This window comes from Enhydra lutris, unplaced genomic scaffold (genome assembly GCF_002288905.1).
Source record: "Enhydra lutris kenyoni isolate GAN:26980312 unplaced genomic scaffold, ASM228890v2 scaffoldscaffold20, whole genome shotgun sequence".
In the NCBI taxonomy this organism is placed as follows: Eukaryota; Metazoa; Chordata; class Mammalia; order Carnivora; family Mustelidae; genus Enhydra; species Enhydra lutris.
The window spans coordinates 32,175,473-32,195,362 of NW_019154104.1; the positions used below are offsets into that span (position 1 = coordinate 32,175,473).

The following is a 19,890-nucleotide window of genomic DNA, read 5'->3' on the forward strand; positions in this document are numbered from 1 at the left end:
TCGTAGGCCTCAGATACCGTTCGCTCTCCTACAGCTGGTATTGGAATCGGGTTTCAGCTTTCTCCTGTGACGTGGCGAGTCCTGATCACACGAGGAGCCGTGGACTGGTCTTCCCAGGAGGCAGTCTCAGTGTGTGTGTGTTCACTCTTCCGAACAGTCCGGTGAATTTCAGGAGCGAGGACGTGGTAGCCGAAGTGGCTTGTCCGAGGTCTGGTCGTCAGTGAGGACGGTGTGAGCACTGGTTTCTTCCTCTGGAACTTGAGATCGGTGCCTGTGGCAGGAATCCTTGAAAGGTCACGCAGAGATGGCACGTGAAAGTCACCCATGATTCCAGCACCCAGATACACCTAACATTTGTAGTGTCTGTCTTTCTGTGCTGGTTGATTTACGTGCTTAAGCCATACTTCACTTACAGTCATGTTTACTTACCTTCTTCATACTTGCACCTCAGGCATTTTCCCTATCAGGAAAATTTGTCAGAAACTTCACTTTGAGCTTGCTTGTGCTCCGTGGTGTGGGCACGCTGCGGGTCGTGTAGAAACTTACGGAGTGTCATGGTTAAGGTTCTCGGAAGTTAAGGCGACTTTAGGAGAACATTGATCAGTATCTTCCTCCACTCTGCTCCCAGCGTCTTACCTTCTCTTTGCCCCTGTTTAATGCTGGCATTCGGGGGTTCGGAGTAGCCCCAGCGGTGTGTGAGCATTTTAGGGGCCCCGGCGTATTTGTCCACTTGTTTGACAGCTGCCTGCCCTGCGTGGGTACACGGGATTGTGTCTACGCGTGTGTCCAGGGCGCCGCACGTGGACAGCCGTCTGCTTGTCTCTTCCGCCCTCGTAGGCCCACCGTGAACTCCTCTGTCCGGGTCCCAAAAACGAACGCCTAAGGAGGCTCACGTGAGAAACGAGAACTTGGCAGTCGCTGAAACTCGGCAGCCTCTGCCCGTGGGCTCTGTCGTGCCGCACTTTCATAGTACGGTGTTTTTTCTCCCCTAGATGAAAACAAACCCATTTGGATGCACGCTGAAGAAAGAGAAGAATGCAAAGTAAGAATATACTATTTTGAGAGGTTTTCTAAATTGGTTATATTGTTTTTAAGGTAAATATTCATTTGTTACGATTTAGGGAAAGCAAAAGGACGGGACATCTTTTGGAGAGTATGGCGGCTGGTACAAAGCCTGCAAAGTTGATAGGTATGTCTTTTTTTTCTTTATAAAAAATTTTATTCACTTTGTGGGGCGCCTGGGTGGCTCAGTTGGTAAAGCAACTACCTTCAGCTCAAGTCATGATCCTGGAGCCGAGAGACCCTGCTCGGCAGGGAGTCTGCTTCTCTCTCTGACCCTCCCCCTTCTTAGGCTCTCTCTCTCAAAGAAGTAAAATCTGAAAAATAAAAAATAATAAAATTTTATATATTTTAGATTAGATAGAGCAAGAGCAAGCAAGTGAGCAGGGGGAGGGGCAGACAAGGAGGGAAGGACAAACAGACTCCATGCTGAGCGCAGAGCCTACCACAGGGCTCGATCTCACGACGCTGAGATCATGACTTGAGCTGAAATCAAGAGTTGGACGCTCAGCCGACTGAGCCACCCAGGTGCCCCAATAGGTACGTCCTTTGGACTGAAGAAACAGAACTGTCCTGGAAGGTGCTCGTGCTTTAAGATCACCTTGTTAATGACTGAACATGGAAAGTTCCTTCAGGTGGTTCGTGTGCACAGTCTCCCACGTTGTTCCCAGATTCCAGTCAGGAAACCCGTAACTTCGTAATGAGGTCATGTACCTACACACAACTCACTGCAATGTTGGTGAAATTCGGCTTCTGTCCAGTACCACGGCTCTGCCCGAGGCCAGCTGCCAAAGCACAGGAGGAGGAGGTAACGAAGTAGGAAGCCAGTATGCAGGGTGGCCTTGGAGCAGACTCTGGAGACGGCAGGACTCTGCAGTCACGTGTCTGGCACGCGGCAGACCCCCACTCCTCTCCTCGCAGCCCTTGGCACCTCTGGGGACTGTGCGGCTGCAGGGGGCAGTGTGAGACCCTCCCCTGCTGCCCTGTGAGCCTACGCTGCCCGCACCTCTGTTTCGTCTCCCGACTTGAACACCTTCCTGGCAGACTTTTCCCTCTCATAACTGTAACTTCCCCTAGAAGACCAGTCTACCGGTCATCTGTTCCCGGAAAGTTCTCTGAACCCTCTTCTGGGTTCCCCATAGCACTTAGCACAAGATCCGAAATTTATAGTCTTTGTGTTTTCCATTGCTACGTAAATGTTTCAGAGACCTGGGGTATAGCTTCTTTATTTCTGTGCCGTAAGCGCTTGTCATGAACAAGAAAAGAGAACTGTGGAAGGACGCATGTATACGAAAAGCACCTAGGTGTATTTTTAGGTTTATTTCTACCTTTTTCTAAGATTGCTGTGAGGAGTGTAGCAGTGCCCGTCCCCATGCACACTGTTCGCTCTTCACATGTGCGGCCCTCGCCTGCCTCCGGCCCTTTGCGCTTGCTCTGCCTCCCCTCTGCTTGTGGACAAGGGGAGGTGTAGAGCAGCATCAAACGCCGCGTCCTCTTTACTGCCCAGCGAGAGAGCAGCTCTGCTCGGGGCAGGCACGATGGTCCTCAGACCCAGCACACACGCTTCTGTTGACAGGGGCTGGCGGATGGTGAGAGCGTCTGTGGCCTGCAAAGAGCACACGAGCATGTCGTGCTAGCTGCGGGGCTCAGCACAGCGGGCCCTGGTCCTGCAGAGGGCTCCGCAGGAGTGTCGGGGGCAGCCCCCCTGCTGAAAAGTAGGCAGGTGGTCCTTTGGGAAAGAAGAACTTTTCAGAGGGACGCCTGGGTGGCTCAGTTAGTTAAGTATCCAACTCTTTATCTCAGCTCAGCTCTTGATCTCAGGGTCTTGAGTTCAAGTCCCGAGTTGAGCTTCATGCTGGGCGTGGAGCCTGCTTAAAAAAAAAAAAAAAAAGAACTTAATGGAATTTTATAATTTAAAAAAGTACTGTAGAAATTTAAAAAATACTTCTCACAAACCACGTTTGTTAGTGCTTTAGATTTTGTGCGGTTAATAGTAGTTCTAAAACTTGTATTTAATAAGTCTGTGTGTCTTACGCTTTCTTCCAGTCCAACTGTTACAACTACTTTGAAAAACCTTGGGGCACTTTACAGACGTCAAGGCAAGTTTGAGGCTGCAGAGACATTGGAAGAAGCCGCCATGAGGTCCCGTAAACAGGTCAGTGACCTGCTTCTGTTTTGAACTCACCTGTTGGGCCTTCGAGGGTAATGACTCTCTTCTATATGACTAGTCAGAAGCTCGATTTAGAAACAGAAAATGTTTTAGTTTGCGCAAGGAAAGTTACATCGTTTAAGAGGCGTGACTGTGACGCCAAAAGCACAAGCCGCAGAAGAAAGACCCGGTCAGTTAGATTCACCAGCACGAGTTAGAAATGTTGGCGCACTTAGGACGCAGGAAGGTGAAGACCCCCACAGAAATGGGTGGGAGTGTTTGCAGATCACATCTGATGAGGACCTAGTACCCAGAATGTGTAGAGATAGAAGGATCTCCTAGTTCAGAAATGAGCGACGGAGCTGGATAGACGTTTCTCTGCTGACGGCACACGAATGCCCACACGCGTGTGAAGAGATGCTCCGCGTCCCTCGTCAGCAGGGACGTGCAGATCCGACCACTTCACAGCCGCTGAGGTGGGGACGGCGCGAGTCCAGAGCAGACAGGAAGTAGCAGGTGTGGGGCAGGACGGAGCGGCGGGAGCCTCCGTGCGCCGCCGGTGGGCTGTCGTGGGCTGGTGCGGTCACTGCACACTCAGCGGTCCGCTGCGAGGTCGGACTTGGGCTGAGATGCCGTCTGTGGAAGCTCGGGAACGGCGTGCTTGCTGCCCCGTAGCGGGGAGGCTGCCAGGTGACGAGGGAAAGCACTACTCTGCGCGCGTGCGCGTGCCAGCAGGCAAGACTACCTAAAGGGGGTTTCTTTTCGGTTTCGGTTTCTCTCTGGAGGATCGGAGAGGCAGGTGTGAGTTTTCCCCCTTCCTCCGTGGTATGTGTGTCGGTCATTGTGTGTGTGTTTATGGGCACTTTTTGTCTGAGATTAAAATAGCCCATATATGCCCGAGAGCTCTTTTCTTTCAAAAGAATCTGTGCAGAGTGATGAGGGCAGACCCGGTAGCAATGCTGTCTCCCGCCCGTGCCCCTTTCTTCAGGTCTGTCACCCTTCGGGGGTCCTCTGGCTCTAGAGGGCTGCGTGGGGGAGAGCGCCCTGTGGCGTCGGCAGCCTCCTGGGGGCCTGCTGTGTGCGGGCAGTGCCGGGGAAGCCGGGTGGCGTAGGCCGTCCTGGTGCTCAGCCTGGCCCGAGGGTGTGCCCACCGCTCATCTTCAGGAGTCTTGCCAGTAATCCGGGCTTCGTTCTCAAGTGCCGGGATAGTGTGTATCCGATGAGCCAAGTCTGGGGCCAGGAGTTGCAGGAATTTAAAGGAAGGGGTTGGCCGTGCTTTACTGGAATGATGCCCTCCTGTCGGCTGAGGGGCCACGGTCTGCCTTACTGTCAGAGTCCCAGCGGCACGGCGTCTGCTTGAGGTGTGTGCCTGTTGGGGAGGAAACTCTGAAAGTCGGTACAGGTGTCACATTTGCAGGAGCTGCTGGGGTTAAAATCCCATTTAGAAGAGGGAACGTGTCGCGTCTGGGTCTTTCGAACTGAAATGCGCGCGGAGAACAGTCTCGGCCATGTTCGTGTGCGCGGGGCCCTCCCTGCCGAAACGAGGCGAGGGCTTGCTGCTCTCCTCACTCCCTAGTGGGGGTGTTTCCCAGCATCCTGCCGTGAGGCTTGGCGAGCAGAGAAGTGGAGGGAATTGCACGCTCGCACGCCTGCCTCCCCGATCCTGTCGTGGATGTTCGTTGCTCTCGGGCACGACACCCCCACTGCTCTGTCCACCGGGCCTGATCTGGGCACAGCGTTTCCTTGTGAATACTTACGTGTGCAGATCGCTCACGGGGGCCCAGTATTTGCTGTTTTTTTAAATTTGAGGCAAGCTCTATGAAGAGTGAGATGTCTTTAAGTGTATATTTCTGAGAATCACTCTTCTGTGTTTAAGTGCTGTTTCTGGGTGTTTCTTCCCCGGGAGAAGCTCAGCTGTCCTAGAAGTCCTTCGTCAAGCTTCCTTCTAACGGCTCCAACCCTTCTCCCCTTGCCTGGCTCACAGGGTCTTGACAATGTTCACAAACAGAGAGTAGCCGAAGTGCTGAATGACCCTGAGAACATGGAGAAGCGGAGAAGCCGGGAGAGTCTGAACGTGGACGTGGTCAAGTACGAGAGCGGCCCTGACGGAGGGGAGGAAGTGAGTATGAGCGTAGAGTGGAACGGGGTAAGTACAGTACACAGCCGCCGGCGTGCTCAGGCGGGCGCCGCTTTGTCGCCGGGAGGCCGCCTGGCCCCGGTGCCCAGCAGGACTGCTGTCCTGCCGTTTCCTCTGGCTCACGTGCTAGACACTGTCCTTTTCTCAAATTAAGTATGAATTAAGCTTTTTGTAAGTGCTTACCTTCTGCTAATAACGGAGTCTGCTACTTGTTTGAAGTGCTCATTTTCTTCTCTGTAGGGACCCATGAAAGCTGTTTGGCCTCACTTTGAGCACTGAAATGCTGATTGAGTGTCCTGGTTACTTAGAGCCATGAGCCATAATCCGTAACCTGGTTTTATTTTAATGTTAGGATTAACGTGGCAGAAAACTAATTTGCTTTTTTCACTTACCCATTTTCATTGCTAACCCAGTGCGCCTAATGTCACTGACCAGGCTGCTGTAGATTTGTGAGAATTACTTTAAATTCCTTAAGGGGAAGTCATATTTCAAACAGAGCGGGCCTCCAGATGAGAGCGCTTGGGGCGGCCGCTCTTCACGGCCCCCCTCGGTGCTGACCACCGTGTTCCCGCTGAGGGTCCCGTGGCTCATCTCTCCGCACAGCCCTCTGCCGGAGGTTTCGGATCCAGAACACGTGCCCGGGTTTGGAACATGTCGCTCCTGGCCAGGCTCTGCCTCTGGGTTTCGCTCGTTTGCCCTTGTGGAGGTTCTCGCCACTGCTGTTTCCCCAGTGGTCGCCAAAGAGTGTGTGGCCTCCCGGACATTGTTTCTAGCAAATGTTGGTCACACGGGGCAACGCTTTTGTATGTTGAGCTGGTGTCTTTGGAATTTTGCTTTTACCAGGGAGAGTTGAATGCAGGATTAGGTGCCCCATCAAAATGTTGTATTATTTTTCTTTGAAGTTGCAGTAGGTGCAGTTCGATTAGGTAATTTTGCAGATGTTTTGCCAAATAGTAATCTTGGGCTTTCTTATACTCTTATCTTTTTGAATGTATTTATTTGGGGGATTTTCTGTAGCTGGAGTGGTTTGGTGAGGATACAACATTTTCTACACAATAACAGAGGCCAAAATTTCAGGGAGGGCGTCTTTTTGACGGTCTTTATCTGGCGGCCGGCTTGCTCGGTGTTTCCCGTGCCAAGACAACCAATCAGCATCTGCTCTTGTATTCCCCCCAGCGGGCAGTAGTCTAACACATCAGCGACGGTGGCCGGGCCTCCTCTCCTGCGTCTGGCCACACTGTGTACTGTACTGCCCCTGTGATTCCTGTCGCCCTGCGTGCCTCGCGTAGAGGGTCACATCCCTTCCCTGGTCTGTAGACGCCAGGCTGCAGGTTTTGGTTCTCTTGAATGAAGTTCTGGAGGAACTTTTTCTTGAGACAGTATTTCTAGGTCAATCCTGTCGTGCAGTCCCGTAAAATAATTTACATTGCAGAGTTCTGTTACCGTCTTCAAGGCTGAGACTCGGGTGAGGCAGAGCTGGTTTCCGCCCAGTGTGCAGGGCTGATAGGCGGCTTCCTGTGGGCTTCCTGTGGGGCCTACTGCCGGAATCACGGGTGCAGAGGGCAAAAGCCGTCTCTCCTCTGAGTGCATTCTTGGCCCTCCTTCCATTTCACATTTTCTGTCTCGCTTTGGACATGCTCACTTAGCACACTCACACAGGGGTGTGGGCACCTTTTTACTTGACTCTTGGACACTAGAGGCTCTGCGTCTTCTCCAGAGGCCATCGCAGGGCTTATCGGTGGGTGGCGGTGGTCCACGGGATGAAAAAACGTAGATCCCAGATCTTAGGTCATCCCGTACAGTGTTCCGGACTTTCCTTGAGCCGCAGAAGGGGCCCTTTCTTCTCAGAGAGTCTGAGATCAAGCAGCAGGCGACTCTGGAACTGCCCGGGGGTAGCGCCTGGGCTGCTGTGCTCACCGCCGGCCCCTGCGGCCCCTGCTCAGACCCGGCCCAGCCCAGCCTTTGCGGGAAGGCCCGGCTCGCTGGTTCTGAGGAGGTGGTGCTGAGCTCTCCCGACTTCAGGCCGGACTTCCATTTTCAGAGCGTACTGTGATGGTTTAAGAAGAGGCAATACAGGCAGTATGCACACCAGGACTTTTTTCAAGTCCGCCTGACGGAGGTGCAGGTGTCTGCAGCTGAAGGAGCCCCGTGTGGATGTCGCCTTCAGTCCAGATGTCTGCACTGCGCCCCATGTCAGGCTTTGCCCCGGTGTGAGACTGAGCGATTCAGGCCCTCAGAGTGGGAATAAGGCGTTCCCTGTGGTGACGAGGCACGTGGTTGAGAGCAGCTGCCACCCGCATCGTTTACCTGTGCACGATTTGGGTGCCGGGCTGTCCAGACCAACTGGGAACAAACTGGGAGTTTAGGTGCTGAGGCTAGACCCATCTTCTGTAATTTCGTATTTCAACCTGGTGTTCTCTAAAGGTGGCTTCACGGTTCTCACTGGTGCATGTTATTCTAGGAACTTGTCACACACTTACAGTGAGAAAGTGCCACCTAGATTGTATCTTATATTGGAGTTCACTAGATTTTAGGTTTTTATTTATTAGAGAGTGAGAGTACAAGCAGGGGGAGCAGCAGGCTCCCACTGAGCAGAGAGCCTAACTTGGGGCTCGATCCCAGGACTTTGGGATTATGACCTGAGCCGAAGGCAGATGCTTAACTGACTGAGCCACCCAGGCGCCCCAATTTTAGGTTTTTAAAGAAGGATTTCGGTGCCCTTTAAAAAGTTAACTGCTATCGCAGGGAGAAGCCTTGTGTCGCCGTGTGGGGCAGGTGCTCCTGCGGCGGGGCGGACGGCAGTCCCATTCTGTTGGCGTAGCCATGTGCAGGAGCCCGTGTATGTGAGGGAGTGTGGTTGGTCCCAGCATTCAGAAGTAGCATGAAAATCAGAGGGCAGTGCGGGCCGAGGTCGGGCAGTCTGGGTTCTGATTGTGCCCTGCAGCGGCCAGGAGTCCGGATCCGCACAGAATTCCGTGCTGTTAAATACCGGAAAAGTAAGGTTACCGAATATACATAATCATTCATATGAAATTTCTGGATCAAGTTTTTAGGGAAGTGCAGTTCTGTTAAGTACATACCATTAAGATGGTGATTAAAGGACTGGAAAATGTAACTTCCTCACGCTTATTTTTGTATAAAGTACACAGCTGAAAGTCATTGTCAGGGTAAGTCTGAGTTCTCTCTTCTGGTCCCATTAAATATGCAAATTTGTGCACAGGAATCCTGTTTGGCCAGATTGGATTCCCTTTACTTTACCCGCTGTGCACATGGCTGCCGTCCCCTCTGAGGGCTCTGGCCACGTCCCTGGAGTCTGGGCCCCTCGAATGCGTGGGATTCCCGCGCTGTGCCATTACGCAGCTGTCCCACTAGGGCCCCAGGAAGCATCACATCCTCCATTCCGTCTTCTCTACTCTGTCCTGTTTCTGACTTGCCAGTTCCCAGCAGGGCCCTTCTGGAGGAGCCCACCCCTCCTGCACCCATGGGAGTGCTTGTTTTCCCAAAGATACTGAACTCGTGCCCAAGATGACTGAGGAATGGGATAGTACAGACTGTTAATTAGAAATGGAGTTAGTTTTAAAAGCTGTATTAGGAAGGGGCGCCATCCTAAGCATCAGTCGGTTGAGTGTCTGCCTTTGGCAGGGGTCGTGATCCCCGGGCCTGGGATCCAGCCCTGCATCGGGCTCCCTACTCAATGGGGAGCCGGCTTCTCCCTCTGCCTGCCTCTCTGCCTCTGCTTGTGATCTCTGTCAAATAAATAAAATCTTTTCTTTTACTAAATAAAATCTTTTAAAAAATTGTATTAGGAAGACAACAAGAGTATAACAAAGAAAAAGAACAAAGAATTACTGCCTTTCGTTCCTTTTTTTTTTTTTTAAAGACTTTTTATTTATTTATCTGACACACAGAGATCACAAGTAGGCAGAGATGCAGGCAGAGAGAGAGGAGGAAGCAGGCTCCCTGCCCAGCAGAGAGCCCGATGCGGGGCTCGATCCCAGGACCCTGGGATCATGACCCGAGCTGAAGGCAGAGTCTTTAACCCACTGAGCCACCCAGGCGCCCCTGCCCTTTGTTTCTTAGCTTATACGCTACAGTGTTCATTTCTGTTCAGAAACCCACTTCTTTGATGTTAAGTATTCTTTCCTGGCAATATAGAGAAGTAGACTGTTTTTGAAAGAGTTAGAATGTGGGAGACCTCCCAACTCTCCAGCTTTTACTGAATAGAAATCCACCCGGGTTTGGGGTGGGGTTTGGGGTGGGTTCTGCTGTTGCTCCCACTGGTTCTGGAGGGTGAGTGCGAGGAGGGGGGTGGGCAGCCTGCTCCCCCCGCCTTCCCCAGTCAGGTGCTGCCTCTGGAGCCCAGCTCCTGTGCACCTGCTGCAGGGCGAGGGATGGGGCCGGGGAAGCCTGTGTGTGTCCCACATGAAGTGTTTCCGGAATCGGGTCACTCCCCTGTAGTCTGCAGAGTGGCCGGAGAGGGATAAGGAGCACTGCTGTAGTGTAGCGATGGATTCTGAAATGAACTGCAGAATTGTACTGTTTGTGGAATTAACAGTTGAATGTTCTTTCTCTGAAAGAGCAGCAAGAACTTATGTTTTCTTGTCCTCCCAGCATTTGCGGGGAGTTGGTAACAAATCTTATTTTTCCATTTTAAAGATGAGAAAAATGAAGCTCGGGCTGGTTAAATGATTTGCTGAGCGTCCCATGGTGAGTCAGAGCGGGCGGGGGCTCGGTCCCTGCTGTCCGGGGCTTCCATCCGGGACCACTGGGGTTCCGGTCTGCTAGACGGTGCACTGCTGCCTGTGGAAATCCATTTTCTAGAATTAATCTTATTTTGGATTATCAACTGCATGTTTAAAATGTGCTAAAGACTAAAGTCATTGGTTTTTTCAAGTTTTTTAACTGTCTAACCGGTTAGAGCTCTTAAGAAAAAGTCCCCTCTGATGGCAGAACTCCACAGGAGTTCAGGGGTGTGAAAGGATTCCTCATGAAGTTAAAGGTTTGACGAACGGCCTCTTACGTGCAGCCTTAATCTTTTGGTCACTGTCGATGTTTCTCAATATGGAATCTCCTTTCTGTGCAGTTCCTGGACCTCGTGATAGTAAGTATCCGGGAGATTGCTAGCACAGTGCTAATCCACGCTCTGGCGCGGAGTGTTACTTTGATAAGAGTGCCTAGTCGTAAAAGGCAGCAGACGGCCCAGGACCTCTTGGTACTGGGCTGGTAGAAGCAGGCGGAAGGTGATCCCGGATACTAGAGGGATGAGAAGCACTGCCGAGATCTGTGACCTAGAAATACTGTAAGCCACGCTGCGCGCCGTGGGGGCTGGCTCTGTTCTCACAGCGGGCTCACTGGGCTCTCTCTCTCCGTTTCTGTCTGACAGGCCTAGCTGCCTCGTGTGATGCTCACACTGTCTCCTGCATGACGGGCGGCTCCTCCTCCAGCTTTCCTTCTCTCTCCAGTGCTGACTGCTGTGTTTAGCAATCCCCTAGGATTCTTGTCAGAGCGCCACCTCTCTGTGACTGGCCATTCCTTTCGGTGCTGCTGTCCTTTTTGGGGGGTTCCTTATCTCTGTATACATGTAGCTTTGCCAGATATGTACTTAGTAGTATCAACTGTGTTAATAAAAACCATTTACTGTGTGATACATGAGTTTAAGAATTAAGAGCGATTAGTCGTTCCCTTTGATCAAAGGTAGTTAGAAGTCTCCTGCAGGTGTTAATGCCGTGGCATGACAGTGACCATGGAACTAGCTAGGCCGTAGGAATAGGGCATGTGCTGCTCCCGTTGCCCTCTGAGACCCAGCGGGGCTGCCCGTGCCCCGGGCTCTCCCCTTAGGATCTCGCTCAAGTAGCATTTGCTGTGTAGTCTCTGTGACATTTTGGCAATTTTGCTTTTCTCCACTAATCTTTAAGTGTTCAGTGATTTGTGTATTTGTGTCTTTCTAACTTCTAATAAACTCACTCCAACTGACCCGTGTCTTGGTGTCTGTCTGCCCGGTAGAACGTCTCACTCTCTCCGTGGAATGCGGCACTGCGTAGCTTCTTGAAGGAACGGGGCTGCTCTTAATCTGAGTGATTCATTCTGAGAATAAAAGTTGCTCATACACACAGTTTTCCAAACTCTGGTTCTTGATTTTCATACCCAGATACCACCAAATGTTTCACTGAGTACCTGGGCCACTTATGATGCCAGCTGGTCACCTCCTACAAGGTGTCGGGGGTTCAGTTACTGTATGGAATGACTGTTTTATTTAATTTCCAACCACACTTACAGTCAACATTTAATAAAACTTTTTTAAAAACGTACCAAAGGGGCACCTGGCGGGCTCAGTTGGAAGAGCGTGTGGCTTTTGATCTGTGGGGCTGTGAGGGCAAGCCCCACATCGGGTGTAGATCCTGCACGCGTACACGCCTCAGTAAACCTGATGAAATTTACGGAAGAAGCAGTACACCTGAGTGTGCTGCCTGTACACGAAAGTGTTAAAAAAAGCTGTCTCTGTCAGCCCTCACTGGTGTGGGTCCAGTCCTGTTAAACGGGGACCAGATGCTTCTGTTTTTATTAAATGTGGAATTTGATTTGGGTGATCTCCCAAGAAGCAGCCTTAATTTTCTTAAGACTTTTTCCATGTGTGACCTTTTGTTTCACCGAAACAGCGATAGGATTTTTGGGGATATTATTTTTTGTTTGAACTTCTTCATGGTCAGAGGTTTTCATGATCATCGGATTGTCTTGACTGAAATTTAAAGTGGGTAGATTTCTATTAAAGTGTATTTACAGACGTGGCAAACGTAATTTCTATAGCAACCGTATTGCCAGCAGGTCACAGACAAGTAGGCCAGCCGTGGTGTGAGTTCTTGTTTGCATTCAGCTTTGCCTCTCAGGAGGCCAGGACGGGCCGTCTGCAGTCTCACATGTGTTCACGTCTCTTTCAGGACGGCACGGGATCTTTAAAGCGCAGTGGCTCCTTTAGCAAACTCCGGGCTTCAATTAGACGCAGCAGTGAGAAGCTGGTTAGGAAGCTGAAGGGAGGAAGCTCTCGAGAGAGTGACCCAAAGAACCCCGGGTAATTATCTCCCTGCAGCCCCTGCTGACCGCCCCGCCGCGTGGTGTCCCCGCTGCTCCTCGCGTCCCCGCCCCGGGGCTGGAGCGGCTCCCGTGTCCTCTGGGGCTGGCAGAGAAGCGCCACGAAGCTTCCGCGCAGAGGCTGGAAGGGCGGGGCTTCCCGGCCTGTGCGGTTCTGCGGTTTTGTTGCTGCGCGTCCAGAAGAGCCGTAGCCCCGACCAGTGGGAGCTTTGTATGAAAACACTGAGCACGTTCACTTGTTTACTCTCGGTAGCTGTTCCTTCTCTTTTTAAATCACTGTTAGTGCAAATCCTTTAAAAGTAGCTTTTAAGATCTTTTTAAAATCGTACCAGTAGCTGCGACTATAGGAGACTCACAGCCATTAACGCAGGGAGAGTAATGGTTTTGAGTAGGAGCTCAGTGGGAGGACTGGAGTAGAAGGAGTTCCTTTAGGAATTGAGAGCCACAGCCCAGATTTTCCATGTGTTGTTTAAAGGACGTGGACTCATGAGTCTTGGAGTCTTTTGAACAATAACATTGAAGTTGTCAAAGGACTTTGGTTCGGAGGCACTCTGTTCTTTGCAAGGCGCAGCGGAGTGCTAGCGGTCTGCCCCGGTTTCTGGGTTATTTCTGGCGTGAACAGCATCTTGTTCGGGACGCGCTTCTCACAGAGGCACTCTTTTGTCAGCTGTTTTGTGAGACTCTGAATTCCTAAGTGGTGCCTCCTTTTTAAAGATGGAGTCTGAGTAAAACTCTGTTGTCCAAGTGACTCCACTTCCCCGTCCGTGGGCAAGGGGTCTCCCGCTGCCGGGCTGGGAAGCGGGGCCGGGCCCCTTTGCACAGCGTGTCAGAGACCGGAGGTGACAGGCTCTTCCAGCTGCCTGCTGGGTCATTTTGAGGGGCGTCCCGTCTCATTCTGGTCTCCGTCAGTGAGGGCCTACCTCCTGCACCCCTGGGCCCCCCAGTGCTGCCGTGCAGGCTCAGCCCCCAGCTGGGGAGCAGAGGCCCAGGTCCGCTGTCCGCCCTGTGCCCCCAGGTGTCTCTGCTGGTGGACACACACATTTCTTTGATGGCGTGTGTGGCAGGACAAGGAATTTGATTTGACTAGTGGCTGTCACCCTGCTTCTCAAGGACATTTCCAAGCCTGTTTCTGAAGAGGGAGTCTGTGAGCGCCACATGTTTGTTGTGAAACTACCTGGGAGAGGCACTGTTGAAAGCCAGCCGGGGCTTCTGGAAGGATGTGGGGCTGAGCAGCAGACTGCTGTCCTGTCCTTTTTTGTTGTTCTGTCCTGCTGTCGGCGCCAGAGCCTGCCGCCCGATGGATGAATGTGCGTCCGGGAAAGGAAATTGCCTTTGGGATAAAGTGCTTGTTTTAAAATACTTATAGAACTAAACGATAGGTCACTCTCTGCCCCATTTTTGTTTTGTTTTGTTTTTGTTTTTTGGTCATGTTACAAGGATCCGAACAGTCGCGTAGCGTATGTTCCTGGACCGGATCTGATGTGCGGAAGTGACCTGTCCCCGCGGTGCTCTCCGTGCGCCATTGATTGGCTCCTCCAGGGCAGACACGCTGTGGCCCTTGGCGGATCTGGATGTTCTGGAGCTTTTTAAATGCAGCGTCCAGTTCTGGCACTAAGTCCGTGACATGGCCCTTCCTTCCCACGTGACAGAGCTCAGTTCTGTCTCTCCCTCCTGTGCCACCTTCCGTCTCGGCTGTGACGTGGCCGTGCGAGTGCTCCCCGGCATGGGGCTGGCCACGCGCGTGCACGCACGTCATCACGCATAGTATTGGAGGTGGGCCCTCACTGAACTTGATGAAAACATCAACGGCTCTAGGAATTTTGTCCCATAAAATGCATAAAACTGAGTCATCTGTCCAGGTAAGAGTAACTGTGTATTCACTGGACCAGTGGCTCTCAGACCTGAGCATCAGCATCTCCGGCGGGGTCTGAACAGACCGCTGGGGCCCCAGCCTTCAGTTTATGGTGCGGTGGGCCTGCACCCCCCACCCCTCACACCACTGACCTTTCTAGCAAGTTCCCAGCTCATGCCAGCACTGCTGGTCCAAGACCACATTTTGAGAACCCGCAAGTCGGTGTTCTTCCTGTTCTGTCCACCATGGTGGAAGGGAGGGGTGTGGATGCAGCTCGCTGTGCCAGGGGGAGACTTGCCGGCAAGGTCAAATTGTCTTTACTTGCGTCTTGTAAGGAAAAGAGTGTGAGGAGGAGGGTTCTGTAACTCTCTTAGAAAAAGTCCATTGGCCACTTAAATAATAAGAATTGAGTGTGCAAGTGCGCCAGTGTGATTTGGTTTGAATTTTCCTTTGTTCTTGAGTAGTGCTGTGTAGAGGAAGCTTGTGCAGAATCTAGCTGCACTGACGTAGAATTCGTGGGGTTGTCGTGTTTGTGTTTGTCCTGGCTCGGGGAGTTTGGGAGTGAATTTTACTTGAGGTTAAGTGAATTAAGGTCTTTGCTTTTGGTGGAGCTCATTCAGTGAGAACGTGGTAAGTACCTGCCGTTCGCCGGGCGCGGTGCCCATGGTGCTGGCGGCCACTCGGGTGGGGACCTGGGCCCTCGTGCCCATTCCCGGCGCACTGACGCGTCTGGTCGTGCTGACCCTTCACGTGCGCTCGAGCCTCACCGCCGCGCGTCAGCTCCCAGAGCAAATGCTCACACTGCTTGTGTCGAAGTCGCTTCACCGTTGTATTCCTGTTGCGGACGTTTGGAAAGAACCCTGGATATCCGTTCTTTTATCTTTCAAAGCCAAGGTGGTTTTCTGTTGGAGGGCGTGGCTGCTGGCGGTGGGCGAGGATGGTAACGTGGCTGGCCCCCGTCACGTTCAGGGTGTAGGTGATTTGCAGGATGGTCCATCAGGTATTCTAAAGGTGTCAAGTGGGAGAAAAAAGTAAATACACATTTAAATGACTAGATTTCCTTGAAGGTAAAGCCATGAAATTTGTTTCAAATTTTGGTTTGAAAGCAGAGAAATCCTAGCTTCTGAGTTTATTTGGCTAATAAAAAATTTTTCCTTTTAATATAAAAACATAGTGCACGAGCACATAGATATGTATCAGATCTTAACACTGAGCTTCAAGAGGTCTTTTACATGGTCACAGGGCGAGCAGTGAGTTTGGGGGAAGCGCCAGGCTCCCTTCTTAAAACTGACCTGACGTGCCCTGCAGACTCAGGCCTAGCCAGAGGGCTGGATGGGCAGAGCTGCTCGGCTCCTCCGCGAGCCAGGTGTCACGTGGGGGACATGTAACCACGTGTGGGGTTTCCACACAGTGTTTCAGACAGTACGTCGCTGAGACAGACACAGGGAAACTGCTTTTTCTCTACTGGAGTTTACATACGGATACCCCTGGGGCGTCCCTGTTAAGAACTGGGCAGACACCCCAGTCCCGGTGAGATAAAGGCCCACACTCCATGAGGGATGGCTCCAGGGACTCCGCACGGTGACAGAGGCCTTGGAGGGGTGTCTGCTGTGTTTGCTGCTCTCAGTTGACTGACGCGCTGGTTTGTCCTTTTGCATGTCCACTGCCCTGTTCACAGCATGAAGCGGGCCAGTTCCCTGAATGTCCTTAACGTGGGTGGCAAGGCCGCTGAAGACCATTTCCAAGTAAGGAGCCCTGCCCCACTCAGTGCCCTTGACTACCTGGCCGAGGCTCGCTGGGCAGCCGCAGGCCCTTCCCGGCACCACTGCCACCTCCGACGGCCTTGGGGACACTTCAGTGTCTCTGGGTCTTAGAGAGGTGGCATAGTGATATTTCCGGACTCTGTGTTAGTTTGATTACGTGAATTGTGGGAATGTGCGTGTCATGAGCGTTCTCCACATACTCACGATCTTTAAATGGTTGGATTAAGCCAATTAAAATTTAAATATTCTGATAAAGTAGTATCAAAACTTGGCCACTTAATGTGTATTATTAATTTGTATGATTTTTAGCCTCTGGTAAGTCTGTAACTAATTCATTGTCCAGTTAAGCTGCTGTTCAGTGTTTTAAAACTATTAGACCTTTACTAATGTTGTAACTGACATACTGTCACCTTCACACCCAGTCTTGGGCCCTTTTTCTGGTGTCCCAAGGCTTGCATGAACCGTCCCCTTCCCATTTGAAACTGTTGGTCCCTTCTTCTATTCTGATGTTCCATTTCTTTCAACATCTCGTGTGACTGTCCGGGTGTGGCCAAGGGTGCCGAGCGGACCAGACAGTTGAACCGGCAGCCGAACTTGCGGCAGGGAGAGCCTTGTGACGGAGCGGTTCCTGCTCGTCCGCCGGTGACCAGAATTCCTGGCGTTGCACCTCTTAGCAGCCCCGGTCCGGCGGCTTACCTCTTGGACACTCGCTGGCGGTCGCAGGCCTCCCTCCTCAGCCCCCAGCACCTTAGGAGCTGGCTGTTCCCAGGGTGCTTTCTGCCAGGCCCCCGGGCAGACGTGAGGTGCTGGTAGCGCTGGGCCGTGCGCCCGGAGCACGCCTGCTCCCGAGAGCGGAAGGTGTGGTTGTCCCAGCAGTCCCGTGCTCATGTCTCAGTGCTGGCCTGTGCCCGGGAGCGTCACAGTGCCCGAGTGCTGACTTAGGAGGTGTCCTGCTGTGATGGTTAGTGCTCAGACCCCTTTCGCCGGCATCCTTGCCCTCTGGAGTACGGGTGAAGTGTAATTTTTTCATTTGTTTTTTCACGCAGGAACGAAATACTTGTCTGGCAGACTCGCGAGCTCTGAGTGCCAGCCACACTGACCTGGCCCACTGAGGGCCGAGGCAGAGCTAGCTAGAACCCCGAGACTAACGAAGCACCGAGGCCCGCGGGCGTTGCCATGCCCCTACCCACTCAGCAGGGGCCCCCCACTCCGGGGTTGCTTCCTTTTCTAGCTAGTGCTGTCTGCCGCCTCTTGGAGGTTTGCCCCGAATTCTGTTAAGCTGTCGGCGCTACTAGCGACCAAGAGGGGCCGAAGTGTGAGCGTGAGACCGGCCGGGCGCAGAGGCCCGCGGAGGCCCCGGCAGGTGGCTGCAGCTCGTTGGGAACCAGCCGCTGCTCCCGGGACACTTGTACTCCCTGCCACTACACCAGGATCGGTTGTAAATGTTGACACTGTATTAAGGCTGTAAATTCAGGCTCTGGAACCTCGCACTGCACCCTTCTACACTATGCATCTGATGGCCTCTGGCAGCGCCCCCGGGATTCAGATGGGTGTTTGGGAGCAGGAGAGATGGGTGACGCGGTGGGTTTGGGTCTCGGCTGAGCCCCGCTCCTTCAGTGCGGCCGCTCTGAGCGCCAAGCACACAGGGATGTGGGTTTATTTTTCAAAGGGTTTTCTTTGTAGAGTTAAGTAGCACGGGGTAGGTTTTGACGGGAACGTGTCCCGGTCCACCCTGCAGCCCTCCCCGGGAGGGGCTGCGTGAGGCTCCCTCGTAGGTTCAGAACGTTCTGAGCAGATGACAGGGTTTGTGACTGCAGATGGCAGTGGTGGTGAGAAGGGGGACGTCCAGGCCAGCAGGCGGGAACGGGGAGATGCAACCTGTAGGGGAGGGGATCTGGGAGACGTGGTGCTTCCCGGTGACATGCTGCAGGTCGTGACTTTAATGTTACGTGGTGTCACCGCCAGGACACGTGCTTTTGCCTGTCCCCAGCCACCTCTTCCTCCTGAATTGCACTTTGCCTGGGTACGTGTGAGGGGTCTTCCTGGGGGTCCCCCGGTCTACACGTGTCCTTTGGGGGCTGCGGGCTGGGAACTTGCGGAGCGTCCCATCATTTAAGACCACAGGAGCACGTGGCTGTGCGCCTGTTCCTGCCCAGAGACCGGTGCTCAGGGCTCTGCCTGCAGGTGCCCGTGGGTCTGGCTGGGGGTTCCACGGCCGCTCCCCTTTGCGCAGCGCCCGACTGTCCCGTTGCTGCAGGTTCTGGCGGTCCGGGAGTGCTCTCCAGGGTTGGTTTGCACGTGGGGTGGGTTGTGAGATGCTCAAGCCAAGAGAACAGCAGAGCCGTGTCCTCGCTTCCCTTTGAGGCGCAGGGGCTGCCGGGGCGTGAGGTGACCAGTGGGGAGGGCCCTGGGAGCTGCCCTGTCCCCTCTGTCCGAAGGGCTCTTCTCAGGCCACGAAGCTGATCTGGTGCCTTGGAAGCCGAACCTGTTTCCCTTAGCGACGCTTGTGTCTGGAGAACATGGGGCGGAGAACAGGATTTAACGTCCCGCTGGCAGCAGGGGGGCCTTTGTTGAACCCTCCCCGCCTGGGAGCCCCGAGGCTTGGTTCTCTGAGGGCCAACATTGCCTTGTGGGGCTGTGAGGAAACGCAGCCGGGGTGAGAGAAGCCAGACGGCCTCCCGAAACCCAGGTCATCGAAACTTCCATGTCTCTGGGGTTGCTGCCTGGAAATCTGTGAGGTCTGATTTCTGAACTTGTATCAAAACAGAAAGAGCCCGGGTATCCCTACTTTGTGGATTCGAACATTCTCGAAGAGGGCAGCAGTGGGGGTGGCTGCCCCTCCTCCACAATGTTTTCCTTTCCCGGTGAGGGGACCCTTAGAGTGGCAGCCAGCACCCACTGTACGTGCTTCCTGTCCAGTTCGAGCCCCCGGCCAGAGGACAGACAGGAGCTGGCCACCGTCTGCAGAGCCCCCTCCACGGCCTGTCAGGGCGGGGGAGGCAGTGGGAGGCCTGGGTCTCCTGACCCTCCCAACTTCCCCACAGCAGCCTGTGGCGCTCGTCTTGTGTTTACAGTATCGTGGGGAGTCTGTTACTTCCTGGAATTAAAAACTTCCCGTCATTTGTTCAGAAAGCTGCTAGAAATACCATGTAAGAGAAATTCAGCGTTTATGGTGACATACTAATATTGCTCCAGAACATCCTTTACGGCTCCCAGAACGTATCGTCCATCACTGTAACCTCACGGTTCTGGAGGCACGTTGCATAGATGAGGCTGATTGCTGAGATGTTTCTATCTGCCCTTCCTGCTGACCACCGCACCGTGTAGTCCTCAAAGTCCCGAGAACTCGAGTGCGGTGAAGCAGCGACCAAGGGGGAGCTTCCCGTCAGCCGAGGGAGTCTCGTCAGGGCGTACCGGCATCCTGCGCGTGCCTGGGGCAGGCAGAAAGACGTGCACCATTCCACATTTGTCCCCATCGTCCTGGGGGAGAACCCCCGGGAGGGACCCCAGGTCTGCGAGGCCTGTGTGATGAGCCTTGAGGAAAGCCTGGGATGGAGGGGACGGTGCAGGGCCCCGGCCGCAGAACTCTTTGGGGGTCTGGGCCGTCTGTGTCGTGGAGAGACGTGCTACTGCAGGGGCGGCCCTCTGGGATGGGTGGGCAGGCGGCCCCAGTACTGACGAGCGTGTGTGGTGTGCGCCCCCCAGGGGGAGGCCTGTCTGGCACGTGTACCTACAGTCTTCGATCGTAGTTTTCTCACTGTTCATGTGATTTGCTTAGAAAATAATTTGGGATTGTTTATATTTAATTACAAAAATAAAGTGGTTTATTTCCTGCTGTGAAGTT

At 53.1% G+C, this 19,890-nt stretch overlaps 1 protein-coding gene across 16 annotated transcripts in view; it reads left to right on the plus strand.

Annotated features, from left to right (window-relative positions):
• Positions 1-19,890, plus strand: part of LOC111148551 (kinesin light chain 1) — a 57,012-nt gene that overhangs the window by 34,615 nt on the left and 2,507 nt on the right. For 2 of the 16 annotated variants that reach the window (XM_022505193.1, XM_022505194.1), the window contains 7 exons: positions 993-1,042; positions 1,122-1,189; positions 3,106-3,214; positions 5,193-5,354; positions 12,281-12,411; positions 15,962-16,028; positions 17,093-19,887. In XM_022505193.1, the coding sequence (XP_022360901.1) occupies positions 993-1,042; positions 1,122-1,189; positions 3,106-3,214; positions 5,193-5,354; positions 12,281-12,411; positions 15,962-16,028; positions 17,093-17,158 (653 nt within the window). In that variant the 3' untranslated portion in view covers positions 17,159-19,887. Of the gene's footprint in view, positions 1-992; positions 1,043-1,121; positions 1,190-3,105; positions 3,215-5,192; positions 5,355-10,001; positions 11,319-12,280; positions 12,412-15,961; positions 19,888-19,890 lie in introns of those variants that run through there. The other 14 variants (XM_022505196.1, XM_022505191.1, XM_022505197.1 and 11 more) reach the window with 14 other exon arrangements.